The sequence below is a fragment of the Rhinatrema bivittatum genome, chromosome 11 (assembly GCF_901001135.1).
Source record: "Rhinatrema bivittatum chromosome 11, aRhiBiv1.1, whole genome shotgun sequence".
Lineage (NCBI taxonomy): Eukaryota > Metazoa > Chordata > Amphibia > Gymnophiona > Rhinatrematidae > Rhinatrema > Rhinatrema bivittatum.
Genome location: NC_042625.1, coordinates 89,544,673 through 89,567,479, shown reverse-complemented (window position 1 = coordinate 89,567,479; position 22,807 = coordinate 89,544,673). Strand labels below are relative to the sequence as shown.

General features: G+C 45.8%; 1 protein-coding gene across 1 annotated transcript in view; it reads left to right on the top strand.

The window, feature by feature from the left end:
* The first annotated feature begins 1,381 nt into the window (after window positions 1-1,381).
* Window positions 1,382-22,807, top strand: part of LOC115100571 — a 53,048-nt gene continuing 31,622 nt past the window's right edge. Inside the window, exons 1-6 of the mRNA XM_029619089.1 lie at window positions 1,382-1,467; window positions 2,986-2,997; window positions 4,316-5,044; window positions 8,425-8,584; window positions 15,922-16,061; window positions 21,270-21,443. Of these exons, the coding sequence (XP_029474949.1) occupies window positions 1,401-1,467; window positions 2,986-2,997; window positions 4,316-5,044; window positions 8,425-8,584; window positions 15,922-16,061; window positions 21,270-21,443 (1,282 nt within the window). The 5' untranslated portion in view covers window positions 1,382-1,400. The remainder of the gene's footprint in view (window positions 1,468-2,985; window positions 2,998-4,315; window positions 5,045-8,424; window positions 8,585-15,921; window positions 16,062-21,269; window positions 21,444-22,807) is intronic.

Genomic DNA, 22,807 nt, shown 5'->3' with positions numbered 1-22,807 from the left:
ATGTCTGGACTGGAGCAGTAAAACACGCTGACTCCAGCCTATTTTATAACGCAATAATCAGTTTTATTCATACAAAACAACACAAGCATTAGTGGACTGCCTACCTTCTTAGCAATGTACTTCCCAATTCCTTCATCTTGGGTCAGAATAGATTTACAGGAGCTGTCCTGGGGACATAGGGGCGTCCTGGGGACATAGGGGCGTCCTGAACCCAGCTGGGCTTACCCTCTTATCCTGCCCCAGCTGGACCCCATCCTCAGGACTTCCCTGCCTTGCAGGGTCCTGCCCACAGAGCTCTCTCCTTCTGTGGGATTTAAGGTGGTCCAGGCATCCAGCCTGTTCCTGCAAACACAAAAAGGGGGAAAACAGGGCCACTCAGTCCCACTGCTTTTGAGGAGGGAAACCTCTGGTCAGGCTACTTTAACTGGGTAAATGGAAATTGTCCTTCAAGTGACTTGCACAAGGAGGTCACAGCTCAGGTCAGAAGTGGAACTCAGCTGTCCTGGTTCCCAAGCCATAATAAATAGCTACTTACCTGGCTAAAAGGCTTTGACACTGCTTATGCCACAATCTTATGCCACAATATTGTTAGTTCTATTGTTACCTGTTTTATTGTTCAACTGTTCTATGTAAAGCCCACTACTCTTTTTGGGCATTTAAAAGTTGTATGTAAACCGGATTGATTTGTAGTTCCTACAAGAACTTCGGTCTATAAAAATTAAAAATAAAAATAAAAATATATAAAAAAAAAATCCAAATATCAGAAATCAGTCATGTGAGCCTACCTTCAGAATTTGCCTTTCCACGGAGACATCTTTATTTTGCAGCAGACGTCAAATGCAATGATTTATTTTGAAATGCCAACAAATTCTGGCTCATGCGACATCAATAAGAGTGGTAACATTTTGGTGGTTAGTGTGGTGGCTCGGTGGCATGCAGAAGGTCCCTGGTTTGATCTCTGAATAGGATCCTCCTCTCTCTGGGGCTGTGGATGCTGCAAACACTAGGGTTACAAACCTCAGGGGGTCGGGGGGAGGGGGAGTGGGGCAGGGGTAGAGGAGAGGGATTTATGGTCATTGCTCATAGGTGACAGCCAATGGGCAGATTCAGGGCCTATGACTGCAGCCTTCTGGAAGCTGTGACCCCAGCACAGGACCAGCGCTGCAATGACCAGACTAGGTATATATGAAGGGTGCTGCTGGTGCGGGGAGGGGAATATTAAATAGGGAGGGGAGGAGGGAAATGAAGACTCCTGGTGCCAGATCTTGGTCCTGGGTCCGATTGAGCTGGAAGCTCAAAAGAAAAGAGCAGTGTGAAATGGCCGAGTTAAAGAAAGTGATAACCTTCTGATTTAGCAATAATTTGCATTGTAGGTGGAAGACGTAAGAGTTAGCAGGAGAATGAAGGCGTTTTGGGGAATTGTCCTGTTCGTCTGTTCTTTTGGAGGCTCCCATGTACAAGTTGTCAGTGAGTAACAGCCTTGCTTTGGTTACTGCTTTTCTCTTTCTTCTTCCTTGTCATTCTTTGTTTATTTATTTCAATTTACCTCATACATTTGCATTGGTAGCTCAAGGTGAGTTACATTCAGGTAGGGATTTTCAGTTGTTTAAAATTACATTGAAGACAGCATCATTTTTTGTTGTCTTGTCTAACCTGAAAAGATGCAAACCCCCCCCCCCCCCCCAAAAAAAAAAAACAAACAGCAAATTTTCATGTTGTTTCTGCATTTTAGCAGAGTTAGTTTTTAGGCCAGTGAAGCCCTCTTTGAGGCACTTGGGGCAGATTACAGACTGTGCTGATCACCCAATTTAGTCAGCGATGTGTTAGCAGGCTAAGGTAACCTGCGCTTTCACCTGCAGCTGAAAATTCACCTAAATCTAATCCGACTCTGACTTAACCAGTTAGAGTTAGGGCTGCAGCTTGATCTCTCTGAACGTAGCTGGCCAGGGCTGAATATCAGCAAAGCAAGGCCTGGGCTTCCATTAGGCAAACTAGGGGTCACCTAAAGTGCCAGAAGTTTGAAGGAGACAAACTTCCAGCAGTACAAAGCCCACAGGGGTGCTGAGCCAATGCCAGCACTGCCAATGTAGGGAGCGTGCTTGATGCGCTGCTGCCAGCAGGGGGACCTGCTCTGCTGGAGCTACCAGCAATAGGTAGGTTGGGGGAGGAGGCGGGTGCCGAGAATGCCTCTAGGGCCATGCACTTTTTTAGCTGCTTGTGTAACGAAGCAGATTACATTTGGGTACTGTACTGGGTGAAAGGATTACCCTGCAGGACCTGGCCCACTGATTCCACTGCAAATGTGTTAACGTTTGAAGAAATCTGTTTGGGAAAAGGGAGCTGAGCAGGGGGGAGAGTAGAAAGCAAGCAAGAAAATCTGTGTCTATCAACTTTCCATTGCTTTGGAACCAGAAGGGGGAAAATGCATCAGGTGGACGGTGACCTTGGCCGCAGGGATTGCGAGAGACTGGGGCTTAGGTAGAGGATCTGCAGTTGTCCTCATGCACAGGACTGCGGCCTGCACAAGGTGGGGGGAGGGGGGGGGGGAGGGAAGAGGCAGGGAGGAACAGTTCCCCCATTCTTTTATCAATAGAAAGAAATGATAGCGCAGCTCTAAAGGCGACGTGCATGAGCGCTCTCTAGTGGGGTAATAGCTGCTCTGAGCATGAGGGATGATGGCTTGGCATGGTTGGAGTACACAAATGCACTCACTTTCCTGTTATCCTATAGTTCTAACTGGGATGAGAAAGCATCTCTGATCTCATAAGAAATATCACTCACAGCACCTGTTCATGTGTAGAGCTCATGATGAGGGGGAGTTTCTTTAAATGTATTTGGGGCTTGCAGACCTATGAGTACCAGTTACTCATTTGAAAGTTTCCCTCCCCAAGTCTCTGAACGTTAATCCTGCATTATCTTTTTACTCTGTATTTATAGCATGCGAGAGATATTGATTTGTTTTTTCTTTTTTCTTTTGTCTTTCAGCGGCACAGTCAAGTAGGTATTTTTCCACATGGAGAGAAAGCTGCAGGGGGACAGGGGCTGTGCTAGCAGCCTGGGCTGCCTCTCTCTCTGCCGGCTTAGAAGGGTTGCTTTCTTGCTTCTGGTGGCACAAGACCTGATCCGGCTGGCAGGCTCTTGCTGGATGGACCTGTTCTCTCTCTGTTTCCCGCTGACGCTGGTGCAGCTGCTGGAAATTCTGCATCCTTGCCCTCCGGTGCCCTGTGCTGCTCTAATCTCTTCTGGTTCTTTCTTCTCTTGGAAATGAATTTCGGGTGGGGGTGTCTCTACCACTCCCTTCATTTTGGGTCTCATTCAATACTTTTTGGCTATGGTTAAGCTCCTGAGTGCTACCTACTCTTTGGTACCCAGAGTGAGATTGCACTGATGGGAAAGACCTTTGAGTTGAGCAATACAAATAGGGCCCGATACCTCTGAGGAGGTGAATGGTGATGGTGAGGGCCAGCCTGAAGAAGCAGCTCTTGTAAAAGCAGACATTTGGGAGTGAGTAGGCAAAGAAAGGCAATGCTCATCATAGTCTTGAATGAAAAAGGTATTTGGAGCATGCAGGTGCCCCATTAATGCCCTCAAACACCCAGGCACCAACATCCATGCCTGCCCTTCATCCCGTGCAGCTGCCCCAAGACCCAAATCCTTCCATTCCTGCTCTGTGTGACTCTGGGCTCCAGCACTTCCCTGAGCTGCCAGCGGTTCTTACTTTCTAATGGAGCCACTTTGATTTACAAATATATGTTATTTGCTTCTGTTTATATTTGGTGCCCTCATCCAAGGCTCCTTACAGCAATAAATCTAAAGAGGGGACCTGGGGACAGTGATCAGGCCAGCGATGCAGCCAGTGAAAACCTAGGTGGGGAGGGGCGGGGGCTCTTCAGCTTTCTTTATTTTCTGAAAGATTTATTGAGTGCAGGGTGCCAGTCGTATCTGTTTTATATTGTTTTACTTCTCTGTGCATTGTTATTCTTATTGTCATGACTTCCCTCCAAAGGTTTCGAGGCGGCAGTAATAAGAAATCAGTTAATAGTTATTACTAGTGAGAGTGAAGGCCAGCAGATGTTTGGAGGGAAACAGTATTCCCTTCCCCCTCCTTTGGAGAAAACACATTTTGGTCTCTGATTTGAAGGCAGGTTTCAGAGAAGGCTGAAAGCAGTGCGCTCTCTGCATGCCCCAGTGAAAAAGAGCAACAGTGCTGAACTCCTAAAGGAAGGGCATTCGGCAGTAACTCCAGAGGAGAAGGCACTGCAGGTGGGAAGTCCCTGCCCTGTACCTTATTCGATTTCTTTTCCCTCCACTGCAGATGTGAAAGACTGCAAACTGTGTTCCCCGAATGCTGACTGCAACTCACGGACGGGCTATGCCTCCTGCACCTGCAATCACGCCTTTTCCGGCAACGGGGTCAACTGCACATCCCGAGCCTCCTGCTCCTCCCTGCCGCCAGACTCAGTGTGCTGTCCACAGGGCTTCCTCTGGTCCAACTCCAAATTCCCCAAGGGCTGTGTGGATGTGAATGAGTGTGCAGACAGCTCCTTGAACCAGTGCACCCCTTCCTCCACCTGTAAGAACAGCGTTGGTGCGTACACCTGCTCCCCGGCTTCCAACGTGCCATGCGGGGCGAGCGGGACGTGCAGCGGGGACCAGGACTGCCTGAAGATCAATGGCGTAGAGCAGTGCGGTGACCCCTGTGACCACTATACCACAGTGAATGGTACAAGCAGACTGGCCACTATTAACTCCAGTGACGTATTCTCTAATGATCAGTTCCTTGTGGGCTGGTACCGGTGGAATGGGACCTCGGGTAATACGATGATGGAGGGCTGCGTTGGCTCCTTGAAATGTGGATCCGCACAACCTTACAGCCTGAATGGCAACCATCCCGCCCTGGGAGACGGAATAGTGACCCAGTCCTTATACAGGAACACAGCGTACGGCTGCATTAAGAGCGGGTCAGTCCTCATCAGATTTTGCCCGGGCTGTTTCTACATCTACAAGTATTCAGGCTTGGCTTTCTCTGAAGTCTACTGCACAGGTAAGATGTGTTAGCCAGTTTAAATGTAATTTTACTTCTGCCTAACTGCTTGAGTGTTCTGTTATTTGAGAAGAGTTGACTGGGGCAGTGAGGGTGATAAGCACAGGCAACACAGCATGTAGAAGACAATATACAGCCTTGTTCACCACATGTAGATCAGTGTCTGAGATCTAACAAATATCCTACATGTGGACTGGAGAAATGTTAACAATGCTTGGATTCCTGAAAGTGTGTTTTATTGTCTTTACAATTTATATTTCTTGTATCCTCATGTATGGTGCTTGCAAATAACCTCACAGGGGGAAAGACGAGATGCATGAGAGGTGAAGGAGTATCAGATGGTGCACAGGCAGACCAAGAGCAAGGAGGAGAGGGCAGTGAATGTAATGTTGCTGAACAGTGTCCGCAGCCCCTGGGAGTCTGACTCATAGGTGTTGGAATGGGGTGGGCTACAGGGGCCAAGGCCCCACCAACCTTTGTCCACCAAGCACCTTGTCTGACCAGTGTTGATCAGGCCGCGATGACTCCTCCCCACTCTCCCAACCCTCTCTTGCTGCCTGATTACCAAGAGCTCTGATCTACCCCCTTCCCTGCAGCTTGATTGTGCTGGAAGTTGCATCTTGAAGCTGCATCTGCGCATCTTCCACTGCGAGTAAACTTCGAGAAGCAGCAGCAAGCCACGTGGGCCCCCTTCACAGCCATGGCCTCTTCCCTTGCTTCTGCTGACGCTGGAAACCTCCTGCCCTGTGCCTTGTCCTCTCCACCCTGCCCCATCTTTTACCACCTTTTCACTCTCCTCTTGCACACCCTTCCTTCAGTTTCCCTCTTCCACCTCCTCATTTCCCTTCAGCCCTCCTTTTCATCTCCCCTGCTCTCATCCACCTCGTGCTCTCCCTGCTTCCACCTCTCCTCTTCCACTCCCTTCCTAATGCCGCACCACTACCCACCTCCCACAAGATAAAAGATGAACGTCCCTTTATCCCAACATAATAGCATTTTATACTGGGGCCGCTGAGCCTTCATTCTTTTACTTCTGAGGGCAGGACGCTCTTCTCTCCCCTCAGCCACCTCCTGTTTATTCCCGCCTTCAGTCCCTTCCTCTCTCACATCCCACCAGCCTCTTCCCCCTTCTCCCAGCGCTCTTCCCCCTTCAGCACCCATGTCTATTCCCATCCTCTCCTCACCTTTCATCTTCTCCTCTCACCCACTATCCCCACTGCCTCTTACTCTCACCCCCTGCCTATTTTCTCTCCCCACCCCTCTTCTCACCCCCAGCTTTGCTCCCTCCCCCTGCCCAACTTCCTCATTGTAATAACAATAATAAATTATACTTTACATGGTTTATGTGAAGAATATATGAAAGAAAGAAAGACAATTATAAACAGGGGGTGGAGATGAAGTGGAATTGGGGGCACTTTGCATGCCCCTCCCAACCAGAAAGTAATTCTACTGCCCTGCACCCATCTAGTGGCCAGACCCTGGATATACAAATACCCCGTTCCAAAAGGAACCATGGGTTTGTCATCCCTGTGATGACTGGACTACAAGAGAGGGGTGAAATGTAATGAGAGTCCTCCCAGGAACTGTGCGTGAAGGCTGACAACATTGTTCACACAGTAAACAGGACCAGAATTATGGATGTGAGAGCTGTGCGGTCATGCATGGGCACAGCAGCAGCAGCCCTCCTGGGGAATGGGGAAAGCTTCTCCTGGCCATGGAGAGCAGGGTGCCACTGTGGCTTTTTAACAGGGCACCTCCATCTGCTTTGTTTCGGGGGAGGGGGGATCCCCCACTCCCTGGTTAGGAAGGGCCCTGCTCCTGGAGTCCGCACACGGTGCTGCCATTAGATGCCAATACGGATTAAGCTGGAAAGTGAAAGGAGCAGCAGGAAACTGCTGGGTACAACCAAAAATAAGGCATCAGGCTATGTTTAATTTTGCATTATGAATGTTTGCTTGTGATCTGTGCCAAACAATTGCTTGGAGGCTGCAAAATATAAGATAAAAAATTATTAAGCAGTACAAACTGGGGATGTGCATTCATTTGAAACAAAATAGAAATGATAATGAAATTTCCTGTTTAATGGCATTTTGACTTCTAAAACAAAATGAGAGAAAAAAATATTAAAGTTCACTTATTCTCCTTTTTTTTTTTTAAACAAAGCTGAGACTCACCTCTTAAAAAAAAAAAAAGCCCTTCCCTGATCCATGCCTCCAGGATTGCAACCTGGCTCTGTGTCATAAGGAACAGGCTAATCCAGTCCTGGTTTTACCTTATTGCAAGCTGAGACTTGTAGTTCTGATTGTCCCATTGATTTGGCTACGAAAATCAGAACTACAAGTCCCTGCATGCAATGGGGTAAAACTAGGACTGCCTTAGCCTGTTCCCATTGACATGGAGCCATGTGGCAACCCTACTCACCCACCACCCCCTGACTCCTTCTCCCCTTTGACCCCCTTCACCCTTTTGATGACACTTTCTTCTCAGGACAGGGGCAAACCCTGGTTGCTCCTGCCCTGTCAGTGCTGCACTTGTAAATGGCACCAGCAGCCCGAGGTTGACGCCATTGTTAAGTTTCACTGTACAAAATGGCACTGGCCTGGTTTTGTACTTCTGTACAACAAAATAGTTCCAGACCCAGGACTGGCCGGTGCCATTTTTAAGAAGGTACCCGGTGGGGAAGGAGCACCCGGCATTGCTGCTGTTGCAGACCCACGGTGGAGTGAGGAGGTTCCAGGACAGAGGGGCACTTCAAGTTTTGCAGTGCCAGCAACATTTTTTCAGCTGCTAGGAGGGGGCCAGGGCTGGTAATGTCTTGGAAACGAGAGAAAATAAACAAAATTTCATTATTTTTCTTTCATTTTGTTTTAAAAACTATGTGAAACAGAATGGTAAATTTTAATTCAAAATTCCCTTTTTGTTTCAACAAAAGCTCATTCCTAGAAACTCCCCCCAGAGTCTCCCATCAGGGATCACGAGTGCATTTGTACCGTGCATTTTCCCCCTGCTTTGTAGCACTTGCAGAATATGAGTGTTAAATTATGCACAGTAAGTGAAATCCCCTTGTGCCCATTCCTCCCCCTACGTTGCCCCTTCTCCTCTTTCCTATGGATGTAAGTGTGCATATTGTGAAATGTGCATGTCCCCCACACTGGGAGGAGGAGGCAGGCGTGTTTCCTGCATATAAAACATGTTTAATATGCAGGTAAATGCATGTTTATTCACATACAACCCGTGGAGAATTGTCTTATCCATTGGAATGTAAAATGGATTCACTTAATTTGAGCTAACAAAAAAGAACTCATCTACAAATGCACTGAATATGCTACAGTAACTAAATGGTGCTTCTGTAATGAGCTATGTTCTTATTTCTATTTCAGATCCCAATAACCGACCCTGTCCCACCACAACCACAACCACAACCTCCCCGACTACAATTACATTCACAACCCCCACCCCCCCGACTACAACTCCAACAACTATAACTACAACTCCAACCCCCCCGACTACAACTCCAACAACTATAACTACAACTCCAACGCCAACCCCCCCGACTACAACTCCAACAACTATAACTACAACTCCAACCCCCCCGACTACAACTCCAACAACTATAACTACAACTCCAACGCCAACCCCCCCGACTACAACTCCAACAACTATAACTACAACTCCAACGCCAACCCCCCCGACTACAACTCCAACGCCAACCCCCCCAACTACAACTCCAACGCCAACCCCCCCGACTACAACTCCAACAACTATAACTACAACTCCAACGCCAACCCCCCCGACTACAACTCCAACAACTATAACTACAACTCCAACTCCAACCCCCCCGACTACAACTCCAACAACAACCCCCCCGACTACAACTCCAACTCCAACCCCCCCGACTACAACTCCAACAACAACCCCCCCGACTACAACTCCAACTCCAACCCCCCCGACTACAACTCCAACTCCAACCCCCTGGACTACAACCACAGATTATGGTTCTACATCATCAGGTAAGACAATCAGTGAATGTGGCTTTTTTCATCCACAATGATTCCCAGTATGTAAATTTAATACTGTACTTAGCTACTTTCCTGCATAATTTTGTTAGCTGTGTCTTTCTCATCCTTCTCCATGTTTCTGTTTTGCCTCCTTTTAAGGTTTTCTTTGTTTGTAATTTTCAAAGGTATTTACCCAGGTAAAATGGTAAACTGAAAGCTGCCCTCCTCAGATGTGGCTAAAAGTCTATATTGGCTCTATAGCATCCACACTTTTAGCCACATGAAAGATGCTTTCCTGAAGGCAGGTTTAGGTTGGGGGATATATCTTTGATTTCTTAAGGTATGTGCTCTGTCTTCTACCCCTCCCCAGGGCACCCATACAAATAGCAAGCTCTAGGTATCAAATGGTTTTGATTGCACTTGCTAATTCTCAAAGAGGAATAATGCAGCTAGTTTCTCTTTATAAAATCTGCATATAGGCACATGTTAAAAGCATCCATATCATTTGCAAGTTTCTGAGCTATTTCATAGTGGCCCCCTCTATATATTAGTTAACCCGTAAGCTCCCATAATTACTTTTTTTCCATGATTTATTTACGGTCCCACCATCTTCCAGATCCTTAACTCATCACTTTGCTGTTCTCTTCTCTTATTTCCTCTCCTGGCCCCAGCCTTATTCATTTGCTGAATCTTTTCTATGGCCCACATTTCCTTTTGCATTCAATTGAAATTGCTGTATAGTCTCTTCTAAATCCCTGTATTTCTATACATTTTTCTCCATCTCATCCTCATATCTATCTGTTTATGCCTATGTGAATGAAAAGTTTCTCTGTGAAGCCAGGTTAGTTTGATGGTGAAACACAGAGAGATAACAGCACAAGCCAAGGCTGTTGAAATGCTAAAACTATGCCAAAGGTTAGTATGTTAAAGGCCAATATAGTGTTTCATTTCTGCCTTCTGGGCATAATTTACAAGAAATCATGCAACCAATATTCAGATCATGTTGAGCACTCGATAGCCAGAAAAGTAGGACTTATCCACCTATCGTTTACCGATACTGAGTCTTACCCAGATAAGTTAACTGGCTAAGTCCATACCTGCCATTGGGCACATCTAGACTTAGCTGTATATAACTTATCTGGCTATGTCTCAATTTCTGTGAGGATATTCAGAGCATCGTCATGCCGCTGAATATCCTTGTAACTTAGCAAGGCTAACAGCTCATATGACTTACAAGAATCCAGTCTTATTAGTATATATGAAATAAATTTAAAATGTTGGAAAGTATTATGCAAACTAACCTATCGGTGTGTAAGTTTAGATGCAGTGACATATTTGGGTGTAATGGCTCAGAAGAGCTGAGCTGGAGTTTTCCCTCACTGGCTGTTAGTATTCATTGTTTACCTATAGCTAGACACAAACAGTAATGTTTAACTATTTTTATTTTATGTTGAGATTTTTATATTCTGCTTTTCTGCACTTTAAAGCAGATTACATTCAGGTACTGTAGGTATTTCCCTTTCTCCAGAGAGCTCACAATCTAAGTTTTTGTACCTGACGTAATGGAGAGTAAAGTGATTTGCCCAAAGTCACAAGGAGCGACAGTGGGACTTGAATGCTAGTCTCGCTGGTTCTTAGCCCGCTGCTCTAACTCCTAGGCTAGCTTCAGAGATAAAGGAAGACAAACACAGACAGAGGAAAAATGTGAATGTGAGTGATTGTCAATGCTCAGAGACCAGCTGGAACAGGATAGTGAGGATTTGTTATTTTCAGCTTGTTAAATATAGAAAATGAGAAATGAGAGGGGATATTTTTAAAGAATAATTCCAACCAGAAGATAACTCCAGCACATTTTAACATATTATTACTGTGCAACAATATACCATGTGTAAATATACACAGAATTTCCCTGTTAGCACTCAAAGCAAAGCTATTACCGTAAATCCACCATCACTATTTTTTTTACCTATTACCGGTAAGCATCACTGGAGCTACAGGCAAGGGGTTTAGCTAGCTCCGATACTCACTGTTGGGGCTTAATTTGTAGTCGAAAGGAAATAGAACTGGGGGTGGGGAAGGTGAGATGGGCAAGGCCAGGGCCAGGTGTGACCTGTGAAAAGAGGCAGGACCAGGACCACTTTAACAAGCTCGTTGAGCACTGGTAGGTGAAAGATGGCTGGGGCTTGGGGATGCAGGATCACTGGTATAAGGAGAAGGTGAATAGAGAGCTTGGGGCTCTTTGTCTCTAATCCCCAGCCCCTCCATAAATTCCCCAGTGGTCCTTGTTCCCCCTTCTCTCAAATGGTCCTAAAGCCCATAGGTCTAACTCCCTATTCCTGGTGATCCTCTAGCCCCTTCTCTCCCTGAAAAATTACTCTCTCCAGCAACTCTCCTCCTCAGCGATTAAAGGGCAGGTCTCCTCTTCAAGCCAGAATCAGCTGCTCTCCTCTGCTTTAGGGGGCAGGAGCAAACTGGTGTGCACTCTCCTCTGCCCTCACACAGGGGTGTGGGGCCTGGAATTCAAAAGCATGGCCTGCTCTTTGCCTCTGTTGCACTGGAGGTGGACCCTTGGCCAGAGGTGGGGTTGACGTTACTTGTAGGGCAAGCCCCATGGGTCCCCACCGTCAGGAGGCGGAGCAGACTAGGAGATGGAGCTTCGCCAATACCAGCCCACGTTCCCCACAGGTTGAGCCCTTGGGTGCCGGGGCCGGCTGGTCTTAGGTGGGCCTCCGTCTGATGACTCCCAGTGGATGTTGTAGCAGGTAGCCAGGGACCAGCAGACGTATTGGAGGGACCATAGCAGGTCCGGACGAGGCAGAAATTCAGAGACCTGGATACCAAGGATGGGCCAGGAACAAGAGCAGATGACCCCTGGGTAGTAGAAGGCTGGAGCCTGAGAGGGCCAAGTCCAGGGAGATACCGAAGGTGTAGTCGAGAACAGGCTGGAGTCAGGGCAGGCAGCAGAGCTAGTCAAGGTGCAGAATTCCATCAAAGCAAGGGTCAAAGCCTGTAGTCAGTCCTGAACGTAGTTCCAATGAAGCAAAGGTCAAATAAGTCAGTCCTGAGCATGGTCCAAATGTAGCAGGGGTCAAAGCCAGAAGTCAGTCCTGAGTGTGATCCAAACATAACATGGGTCAAAGCCAGAGATCAGTCCTGAACGTAGTTCCAACGAAGCAAAGATCAAAGCCAGAAGTCAGTCCTGAGCATGGTCCAAACGTAGCAGGGGTCAAAGCCAGAAGTCAGTCCTGAGCATGGTCCAAACGTAGCAGGGGTCAAAGCCAGAAGTCAGTCCTGAGTGTGGTTCAAACATAGCAAGGGTCAAAGCCAGAGGTCAGTCCTGAGTGTGGTCCAAATGTAGCATGGGTCAATGCCAGAGGTCAGTCCTGAGCATGTGCAAATGTAGCACAGGTCAAAGCCAGAGGTCAGTCCCAAACATGGTCCAAATGTAGCAGGGGTCAAAGCCAGAGTTCAGTCCTGAGCATGGCCCTAAGTAGCAGGGCCTGATGATGTCATCATCCAGGGCCGCAGATTAGTTTCCCGCCGCGGCCCCTTTAAATGCCAGCAAGGCACTCAGGAGAAGCAGGACACTGGTCAGTGGTGTCTCCCCGCAGCACACATGAGGAGACCCGCTGGGAGCCGGGGAGGTCCACAGAGGAGCCAGGAACGGCCAAGGAGGCAACGGGTGTGCGAGAGCACAGACGGCTGCCCACTGCCGCCAATGAGGACGGGCCGGGTCCAGGAACCAGGCGCTGGAGATAAATGGGCCTGGTCACAGGCCTGCTGTGGGCGGGACATGCAACAGTCTCCTTAGGCATGGAAGGAAAAGTGCAACACCATTTGCTCTCCTCAATCACTCATTTCTGTCTTCCTTCCCCACACATGCAATCCTTTCTGAACCCACTTCTAATCACTTAATTCACAGACTGACCCAATCTTGATCATCTCACTCACATCTCACAGTCCCTCAGATCCCCTTATTCACGTTACTCAGCACCTTTGATCCCCCTGACTTGTTCCCCCTCTCCCCCACACAAACCACAACCTCTCCAATCCCATCACTCACTCTTCTGCCCTCTCACATCCCATCACTCACTCGCCTTCTCTTCCCTCTGATCCCTTCACTCATTCCTCCCCACTCTCACACAAACACATCTCCTCTTCCATGCTCTTGGCCCTTTCACCCTCACCAGTGTGGTCAACAACAGATCTGAGATGGCAGCTTGATAAGCAGGAAGCCAACACCCCCAGGAGCGGCAGAAGTAGTGGGGCCCACAGGCAATCTTCTACCATCTTTCTTATCTTAGCCTCCTAAATTGTGCTGGGAAATTGCACAAAAATCAGAGCCATGTGGATGTTTTTATCTCAGGGTAAGCAGCTCCAAAAGCTCGGTTCTTCTCTGCTTCCCCCAGGGTCTGGGGGCTGGAGGGGAATAAATGATCCATGCAGCTACTGGCTCTGCCCTTTTCCTTATGATTTACACTGCCGGTTCTGCTTCACTTTCTTGGGTCCCAGAAAAAAAGGTGGCAGACACAGTTCTGGATTGTTCTGCCAGAAATTAAGCCCTTGGTAATGAAAACAAAAAGGGGTTGAATTAGCACAGGTTTGAAAGTTGTGAGCAGAAGTGCCGTTCATTCATCAAGACTGGGGTTGAAGCCTTGACAATTTGCACTGCTGCTCATAAGTTTCAAACTTGTGTTAATTCAGACACTATTAGTCTGTTCTTTGCAGGGTCCGTTTTAAGTATCACCCCTTCCCCTTATATTCTCTGCAATATAAGAGAAGAAGTAGGGAAAGGAAAGAAAGAACAGAGGAGCTGGATTAAGGAAGAGAGTGGCTGTTCTCTTCTCTCTGTGCTCCAGGAACACCTCCTCCTCTTCCCTGCAGGCTGCCTGGAGGGGAGGGGCTAGAGCAGCTCTGCCTCTTAAGGCTGAAAAGAAATGCTGGAACTGCATTCCAGGCCTTCCCCCCCGCAAATTAAGTCTGCTCACTGTACATGCGAAGAAGAAAGGAAAGAGAGAAAGACAAGGACAGACATGAAAATAACAGCTCCTTATCCCCATGGGCAGGAATCTGTTAGGAGATCTCTGCTCTCCATGCAATAAGGTTATCACAATTGCTCTGCTCTCCCAGCGCTTACGGGAAGAAAAACCAAGACTTCTAAAGACAGTTAAACACAAAATTGACCCAGGCATGCATTTCCCAAGATTTAAAGTTATTGTGCGCTCTCGCAAAACAAACACGCAATAATCAGTCTCAAGCATACATTCACACTGGACATCCCAAAACCCTAACACCATTACTGACCTGAGAAACTTTATGTTTCTAATGGGGAAATCTTCCCAGGAGCTTTAACCTCGAGGCTCACACCTCTATTACTAGTCTGAGATTTCCTGCCCAACACCATGGAGGCCGAGGCTGCAAAGGGAGCCACCAACTCCATGTGCCCGGCTAAACCTAAGATCACTCCATCATATCCAGAGGTAAACTGTTGCTGACTGACCCCCACCAGTGGAACCACTAAGCACGGGATATTGACCTTATACTCACCCTGAATCTAGTAAGGGAATCTGCACAGTACCCCAGGAACTCTGCCCTGTGTATCTGGGGTAAACCTAATATGCCTAAAATCTAAAAGTCAAATTTGTCTCTCTATGGTTCACAAAGGGAAAGGAAAAAATTTCTCTCTTACCAAATGGGGGCTTCAGCTGATGCCAGCTTTTCACTCCATGCAGAGCCATAGCGTGCCTATAGCCAATATGGACACGGCCATAGGCGCCACTACCAAAAGGCACCAAGGAGAGAGCAGTGAGGCAGGTGAGTCCTCAGCAAAGAAAAAGCAGCGTGGCCCTGCTGAAATCGATGGGATCGGGGCTGCACTGCTATGGAGAAGGATGAGCGTGTCGTGCCAGAAGTTGTCCAGTGCCCCATGGCTGGAAGTCTTTCCCTTGGCCAAGGGGGCTGAAGAAGAAGACTGCTGCTGTCTGCTAAGTCAAGGGAAGTGAGTGAGAGAAAGCATAAGAACATGTCATGCTGGATCAGACCAAGGGTGCATCAAGCCCAGCATCCTGTTTCCAACAGTGGCCAATCCAGGCCACAAGAACCTGGCAATTACCCAAACACTAAGAAGAACCCATGCTACTGATGCAATTAATAGCAGTGGCTATTCCCTAAGTCAACTTGATTAATAGCCATTAATGGACTTCTCCTCCAAGAACTTATCCAAACCTATTTTGAACCCAGCTACACTAACTGTACTAACCACATCCTCTGGCAACAAATTCCAGAATTAAATTGTGCATTGCGTGAAAAAGAATTTTCTCCAATTTTCTCCATACCCAAGGTGCATTCAGTAGGCCTAATGCCATATTGGTTCCAAGTATCTCCTGCTTTTTTGCAGGGATTTCTGGTTGACACCTCAGCAGTGCATGTAAATATTAATATGATATGCATATTGTAAGTGATATTTTTACCTCAGAAGACTGTGCTTTGAATGTTCTTTTTCATGTAAAATCTGTTATTATACATGCATACATTTTAATTATGTGTGAGGAGGGTGTGATGGAGTGAGAGGTACAAGGTTGTAAAGCTTTCCTAGAGCACCTAATACCCTTGCACTGGCCATGGGCATTGCTGTACAAACATTGAACTGAGTCTCCCAACTCGTGGTGTCGTGTCTTGTGTAATGGGTGAGGGAGCAGTTTTTCCCTTGGTCATCAGCGCCAAATTCCTGGTGACAGCTCTGCCTTTAAGTATATTGCATCCTAAGCCGGGCCTTTGCTCACCTGTCCCTTGTCCCAGCTCCGGTTGTGGCAGGCAGGACGGAGTCACAGGACTGCATGCAGCCCATCACATTGCTCTAATCCACTCTGTGCCCCTCAGGGAAATGGGCAGGACATGGAGGTATATTATTGAAGCCATGGAGAATGCGGTGTTTTCTGAAGCATTTTCTCTTCCCGAAGGTGAAGAGGATGAGGATGACGATTCGGGAGAAGAGGAGTCTTCAGAAGGGAGTACGGACAGTAAGTAAACATGCAGGGATCTTGCTTTGGCGCGTAAGCTGGGAAACTGGATTCTGTTGGATCAGCATCTATGGAGGGTGGGGGCTGGAGCTCGGATTGATTCCCTGCAGGTCTTTTGCACGGGTAAACAAAGACTTCCCTTCTCTCAGAGTTCTTGTCCAGGTTGACTAAAATGGCCATGAGAAGCCCGAGACAAGTTAAAGGCAGATCGGGGACAAATAAGGAACAACGGTGTCCTCTACAGTCACAAAAGCTCCTATAACTAAGAAATTAGAAAGTTTCATATGGTGCAGAAATGTGAAAAAAGAAGTTATCCTGGAAAAGGCATTTTACTATGACAGATGCATGAGATAGCAGAGCCATAGCATGCTATGGTCATAGGCGCCACTACCAAAAGGCACCAAGGAGAGAGCAATGAGGCAGGTGGGTCCTCAGCAAAGAAAAAACAGCGTGGCCCCGCCAAAATCGATGGCGTCAATTTTGGTGGGGCTGTGCTGCTTCAGAGAAGGAGGAGCATGCCCTGCCAGAAGTAGTCCAATGCCCCATGGCCGAAAGTCGTTTCATTGGCCAAGGGGCCTGAAGAAGAAGACTGCTGCTGCCTGCTAAGTCAAGGGAAGTGAGTGAGAGAGAATTTGTGCTTGTGTGTGGGAAAGTGAGAGCATGTACATGGGAGATTGAAAGAGTATATGTGGGAGAATGAGGGAGCATGTGTGCTTGTGTGTGGGAGAGCGAGCGAGAGCATGTGTGTATGTATGTGGGGGAGTAAGAGAAAGCATGTATGTGTATAAGAAAGAGCAAGTGTGGACACAACTACCCCAGTTACTTTCTGCTTGCTAATCCATGACAATTTCAGGGCATCTGGATATCAAAAGTTCCAAGGTATGGATAATGGGAAATTTTTTTAAATCATTATTTTAATTGTTGGTTGTTATTTGCTATGTGTTTTGAAATGTTTTATTAATGTTTGGAATACTTAATTATTGAATGTTATTCTGCTCATTATTTGTTTTGAATTATTCTTTTTATTGGTATGGTTTTACTAATTGTATTTTATTAGGAATGGGAATGTTTCTGCTTTTTACATTGTTGCAGTGGATACAGAATTTGGCTTGCTGTGGTTTCTAGCTCAGTTTTTGTCTGTACATTTCTCTTTATATGGTCTCTTTATTCTGTATGTATCTGAGTATCTATCTATCTGTGTTTTGATCTGTGACTGAAGTGAATTGTTCTGTTAGTGTGTAGTTTCTATGTAGGGATCTATAGCAGCTTGGATTGTTCTGATTTCCCAATAGGGGGTGTATTACTGTTTTAGGCCGGGTGCAATATTTATAGAAATAACTTTCATAGGTAGGTTTGCTGCTGTTTGAGTGGCTCTCTGAAGGTCATGCCCATACCCAAGGTGCATTACAGAAAGTCCCAGCAGTGCTGGTGGGGTTCCCACTCCACGATCCAGTAGCTGAAAGAGTGTCACTGCGGTGCCACTGCATTTTCCTCATAGCTGGCAGCAGAAGAGACCTTGCTGTGCAGCCAGAGAAAAGGTCCAAAATATGTGTGTGAAAGAGATTTGCCCCATGAGAGTGTGTGAGTGTGTATGACAGTGTGTGTATGCATATGTGAGGGTGAAGATGTGTATGTGTGTGTGTGTATGTATATGTATGAGAGGGTTTTTGTGTGTGTATATGTGTGTCTATGAGGGAGAGTGCCTGCACATCTGTGTGTGTGAGTACCTGTATATATGTGTGTGAGAGAAGTTAAAGTTTGTACACCCTCCTCCAATCTATGACAATCTCAAGAGGACTGGAAATCTAAAGTTCCCAGGTATGGAGAGCAGGAGATTATTTTTTTTATCCTTGTTAGTTTTAATGATGTATTTGCTGTTTTGAAATATTTTATTAAAGTTTGGTAATATTTTAAACATTTTTATACGTGTTTTTAATTGGCTGAATTTATCAGCAGATTTGACATTCTTTTTATTGTTATGTTTAGTGTTTTATATTTCTTGATTGTGTTTGCATTGCTTACAGAGTTTGGCTTCTTGTGATTTCCAGTTCACTTTTTGTCTGCACGTTTCAGTTTATATTTTATGATCTCTTTATTCTGTATTTCCTGAGAGTCTATCTGTGCTCTGTTTGTGTGACTGAGGCTTTAGGTATTCTGCCTGCATGTAGTTTCTGTGCAGGGATTTACAACAACCTGGCTTTAATCTGTTTTCCTAATAGGAGGGGTATTGGTGTTTAGGGCCTGATGTAATATTTGCAGTATGGCTTTTCCATAGGTCAAGGGCTGGCAGTTATGATATGGAAGGTTTACTATAGTGGAATTGTAGTTCAGTTTATTCCTGGCTTTCTGTGGGCTAAGTCCACTCCCAGTGCTCTTTACCATAGGCCTAATACCATATGGGATCCAGTAAACCTCCTTATTACTATGAGAGAGGTCGTTTATTAAGTCTATTAAACTATTATTATTGAAAGTGTGTCTGTTTGCAGTGTCTGCCTATATAATCTATATGTTGTTGTAAGTGATATTTTTACTTCAGAAGATTGAACTTTGAATTAGGGATGTGCATTCGTTTGCGCCAAAATAGGAAATAGAGTCAACATTTCCTATTTCGTTGTGTTTTTTGGGGGGGGGGGGGGGGCGACGAAACGATAAGAAAACCCACAAAATTTAGTGTGGTTTTCTTATCGTTGTTTGGGAGGTGGAGAAAGGGCACATTAAAAAAACAAACAAACACCAAACCCACCCCAATCCTTTAAATTTAATTAATTGCAACCCCCCACCCTCTCCCCTTGCTCCTACCTCCTTCTCTCCCTTCAGCTCCCCTTCTCCTTTCCTCTGCTCTCACCCACCTCTTGCTCTCTCTCTTCTACCTGCTCCCACCCTTCCCCCTCCTCTTACACTCTCTCTCTCTCTCTCTCTCTCTCTCTTGCCTCCATCACTGTGCACCTCCCACAAGAAAAGGAATGAAGGGTTTGCATCACAGCAGAGCATCGTATCATATTGGTGATGCTCGGCCTTCATTGTGAGGACAGTTCTCTTCTCTCCTCTCAGCCGCCTCCTCTTTATTCCTGCCCCCAGACCCCTGCCTTCACCTCTCTCACCTTCAGCACCCCATCTCCCTTTCCCCATCCCCCTCTTCTCTTCTCACCCACTATCCCCACTGCCTCTTATTCTCACCCCTGCCCTGTCTTCTCCCATCATCCCCCTTCTCTCCCTACCTTTGCTCTCTTCCCCTGCCCCACCCCCTTGTTATAATAATAATCAATTATACTTTATTCATTTACATGAAGAATGCATGTAAGAAAGAATCAGATTAATTATAATCAGGGGATGGAATTGGGGATAATCTGAATGCCCCCCACCCTAACCAAAATGCATTCTGCTGCTCCTGCACACAACGGTGACATCTAGTGGCCAGACTCTGGATAGACAAGTACCAGGTTCCTGAGGGAAGCACAAGTCTGTGACCCCATGCCCAGGACTAGAAGGAAGGAGGTGTTATATACTGGGAACCAGCCCCTCTCCCCCAGTAGCTATGAATGAAGGCTCACACCACTGTACACCCAGTAAACAGGACCAGATTTATGGATGTGTGAGCCTTGTGGTCAGGCAGGGGCTCTACAATGGGCATACTAACAGCTTTGAAGGGGCCGCTGCAGTGCAACCCTCCTGGGGGATGGGGACAGTTCCTCCTGGCCATGGCTTTTAAAGAGGGCACCTCCATCTGCTTTATTTGGGGGGAGGGGGAGGGGAACCCCCACTCCCTGCCAGGAAGGGCCCTGCTCCTGGAGTCCACACACGGTACTGCCAGTAGATGCCAGTTCTGATTAAACTGGAAGACCCAGGAAACTGCTGGGTCAATCCAAAAATAAGGCCTCAGGGTATCAGCATTTGTCTGCTACATGCTGTTCATGTTTAATTTTGGATTATGAATGTTTGGACTGGATCACAAGCTTGGAGGAAGTGGGATATAAGATTCAATAAATAAGACAAATAATAAATATTAGGCATTGTAGACTGAGGATGTGCATTCATTTGAAACAAAATTGAAATGTTAATGAAATGTCCTTTCAAGTTGTTTTTAAAAGAAAAATTAAAGAAAACAAATGAAATTTAACTTTTTCCTTTTTTTTTTTAAAGAAAGCTGAGACTCACCCCTGCAAAAAAACAAAACAGCCCTTCTCTGATACCTTTCTCCTCCTCCCAGTGGCTTCACTCCAAGGCTTGCTACTTGATCCCATGTCCTAAGAGAGGCTGATCCAGTCCTGGTTTTACCCTTTTGCATGAGGGACTTCTGATTGTCACAGAACTTCAAGAAAAAAAAACCCCAAAAAACCTCCCACTATGCAATGTGGTAATACTAGGTCTGGATTAGCCTATTCCCATTGACATGAAGCCATGTGGCAACCTTATTCACCTGCCACTCTGCCCCCTACAATCCCCTTAACCTTTTGGTGAAACTTTCTTCATGGGAGAGAAGCAATCCCCAGTCGCTCCTGCCCTGTCAGTGCTGCCCTTGTAAATGGCACCAGCAGGCTGAGGCCATCGTTAACTTTCACCATATGAAATGGCACTGGCCTGGCGCTGTACCTCCATTCCAGACCCAAGACTGGCTGGCACCGTTTTTAAGAAGGTACCCGGTGGGGAAGGAGCATCTGGGGCTTTCTCCTGACCCGTTTGGATTTCTACAGACCCACGGTGGGAGAGGAGGCTCTGGGGGAGAGGGGGCACTTACTTCTTAGTAGTGCCAGCAATTTTATTTTTCTGCAGGTTGGAGGGGGCCAGGACTGGTAGCTCCCTGAAAACAAAACAAAAGAAACAAAATTTCATTAATTTTTATTTCATTTTGTTTTAAAAACTAAATGAAACAAAATGGAAAAATTTTATTAAAAGCTCCCTTTTTGTTTCAATGAAAGCACATCCCCAGAAACTCTCTCCATAGAGTCTCCCATTAGGGAGCACAAGTGCTTTGTACCGTGCACTTCATCTCTGCTTTGTAGCACTTGCAGAGTATGAGTGATAAATTATGTGCATGTTTTATATGCAGGTAAATGCATGTTTATTCATATAAAACCCTTGGAGAATTGCCCTGCATATTGGCATGTACAATGGACTCACTAACCAAAAATAATTAATTACCCACAAATGCATTAACTAAATGTTGCTCCTATAACGAACTTTGTTCTTATTTTTATCACAATAACCAAGCCACCACAACGTCCTGGACTACAATCGAATCCACAATCTACCCGACTTCGTACATCCCAGATTCTACCATCCCGAATCCTACCATACCGAATCCATCCACCCCGTCTTGTCTTCCTGATGAATATTATTCTGCACCATCAGGCTGTGTGTGCAATACCGACCAATATACAACAGGTAGGACTATCAGTGTGAACAACCTTTTTTCATCCACAATGACATCCAGTATGAAAACTAATCTTGTACTTAGCTCTTCTCCTGCACAATTTTGTCAGCTGGTTTTCAGTGTCTGCTCTGTCTCTCATTCTTCTCCATGTTTCTGTTTTGCCACCTTCTAAGTTTTTTTCTTTTTTTTATGGTCAATTTTCAAAAGTTATTTACCTGGGTAAAATGGCGTGAGTGAAAGCTGCCCTCACATACAGCTAAAGTCTGTTCCATTTCTATAGTGTCCATGCTTTTAGCTGCATAAAAGAGGTGTTCTTGAGGGCATATTTAAGTTTGGGGAGGAAAACAGTGCAGATATAGCTCTGATTTCCTAATTTACATGCACTGTCTTCCATCCCTCTTCCCTGCTACTCATACAAATAGCAAGCACTAGATGTGCTGAGTTTTTTTTTTTAATTTTATTTCTGAATTTTCAATACAGATATTCATTAATAATAGAATAGAAACTTGATTAGTCATTAAAAAGATAACATTCTTACAAAGCATAGAAACCATAAAGTTATTCCATAATGGCTAAACTATAATCTCAAACTTCTCTCGTTGGGGGAGGGGGGGGAATTAGATTTGAGGAATAATAACAACAAATTGAAAGAAGAAATGGTATAGCCCTGAACAAGAGCAGTTAATTTTCTTTAACGTTGCTCTATGAGGCACCATTGGCAGAAAAAGAATCAATAAAATCTCTTAAATGCTCAGGTGCAAAGAAAATGTAACAATCACTCCCCTTCCTTACAATACATTTGCAGAGGTAGCGCAACATAAAAGTTGCTCCTAAAGAAACTGTCTCCTGCCTCGTACTTAAAAAGGCTTTACGCCTCTCTTGAGTGATCTTTGAGATGTCTGGGAACATGCGTAGAGCTATACCATGAAAGGGGGTGTTTAAATGCTGAAAATACTTAGACATAATTTTGCTAACCTCCTGTTCTGCAATTAGTGTAACAACCAATGCAGCACATTCAATAATTTCTATTGCAGAGGATTCAAGAAACATAGTAAGATTATCTACATCAAATTGGTTTTAATCTTGCGGAACATTTTCCCCTCTTTCAGCACTGGTTCTGGGAATGAAATAAACCTTATTTATCACAGGCATATCAGAGTCCAACATCTGAAGAGTATCCCGGAGATATCGTTTAAAAGTTATTATGGGAAGCTCACCCATAATTTTAGGAAATTTGATCAATCTCACATTAAATCTCCGGTTCCAGTTTTCTAGTAATTCCAATCTTCTGGACAATGCAGTTCTATCTTTTATTGTTGCCTGATTGAAAGCTTGCATATTTCCTAGTTCTGTTTCCATTCCATCCACTTTTTCT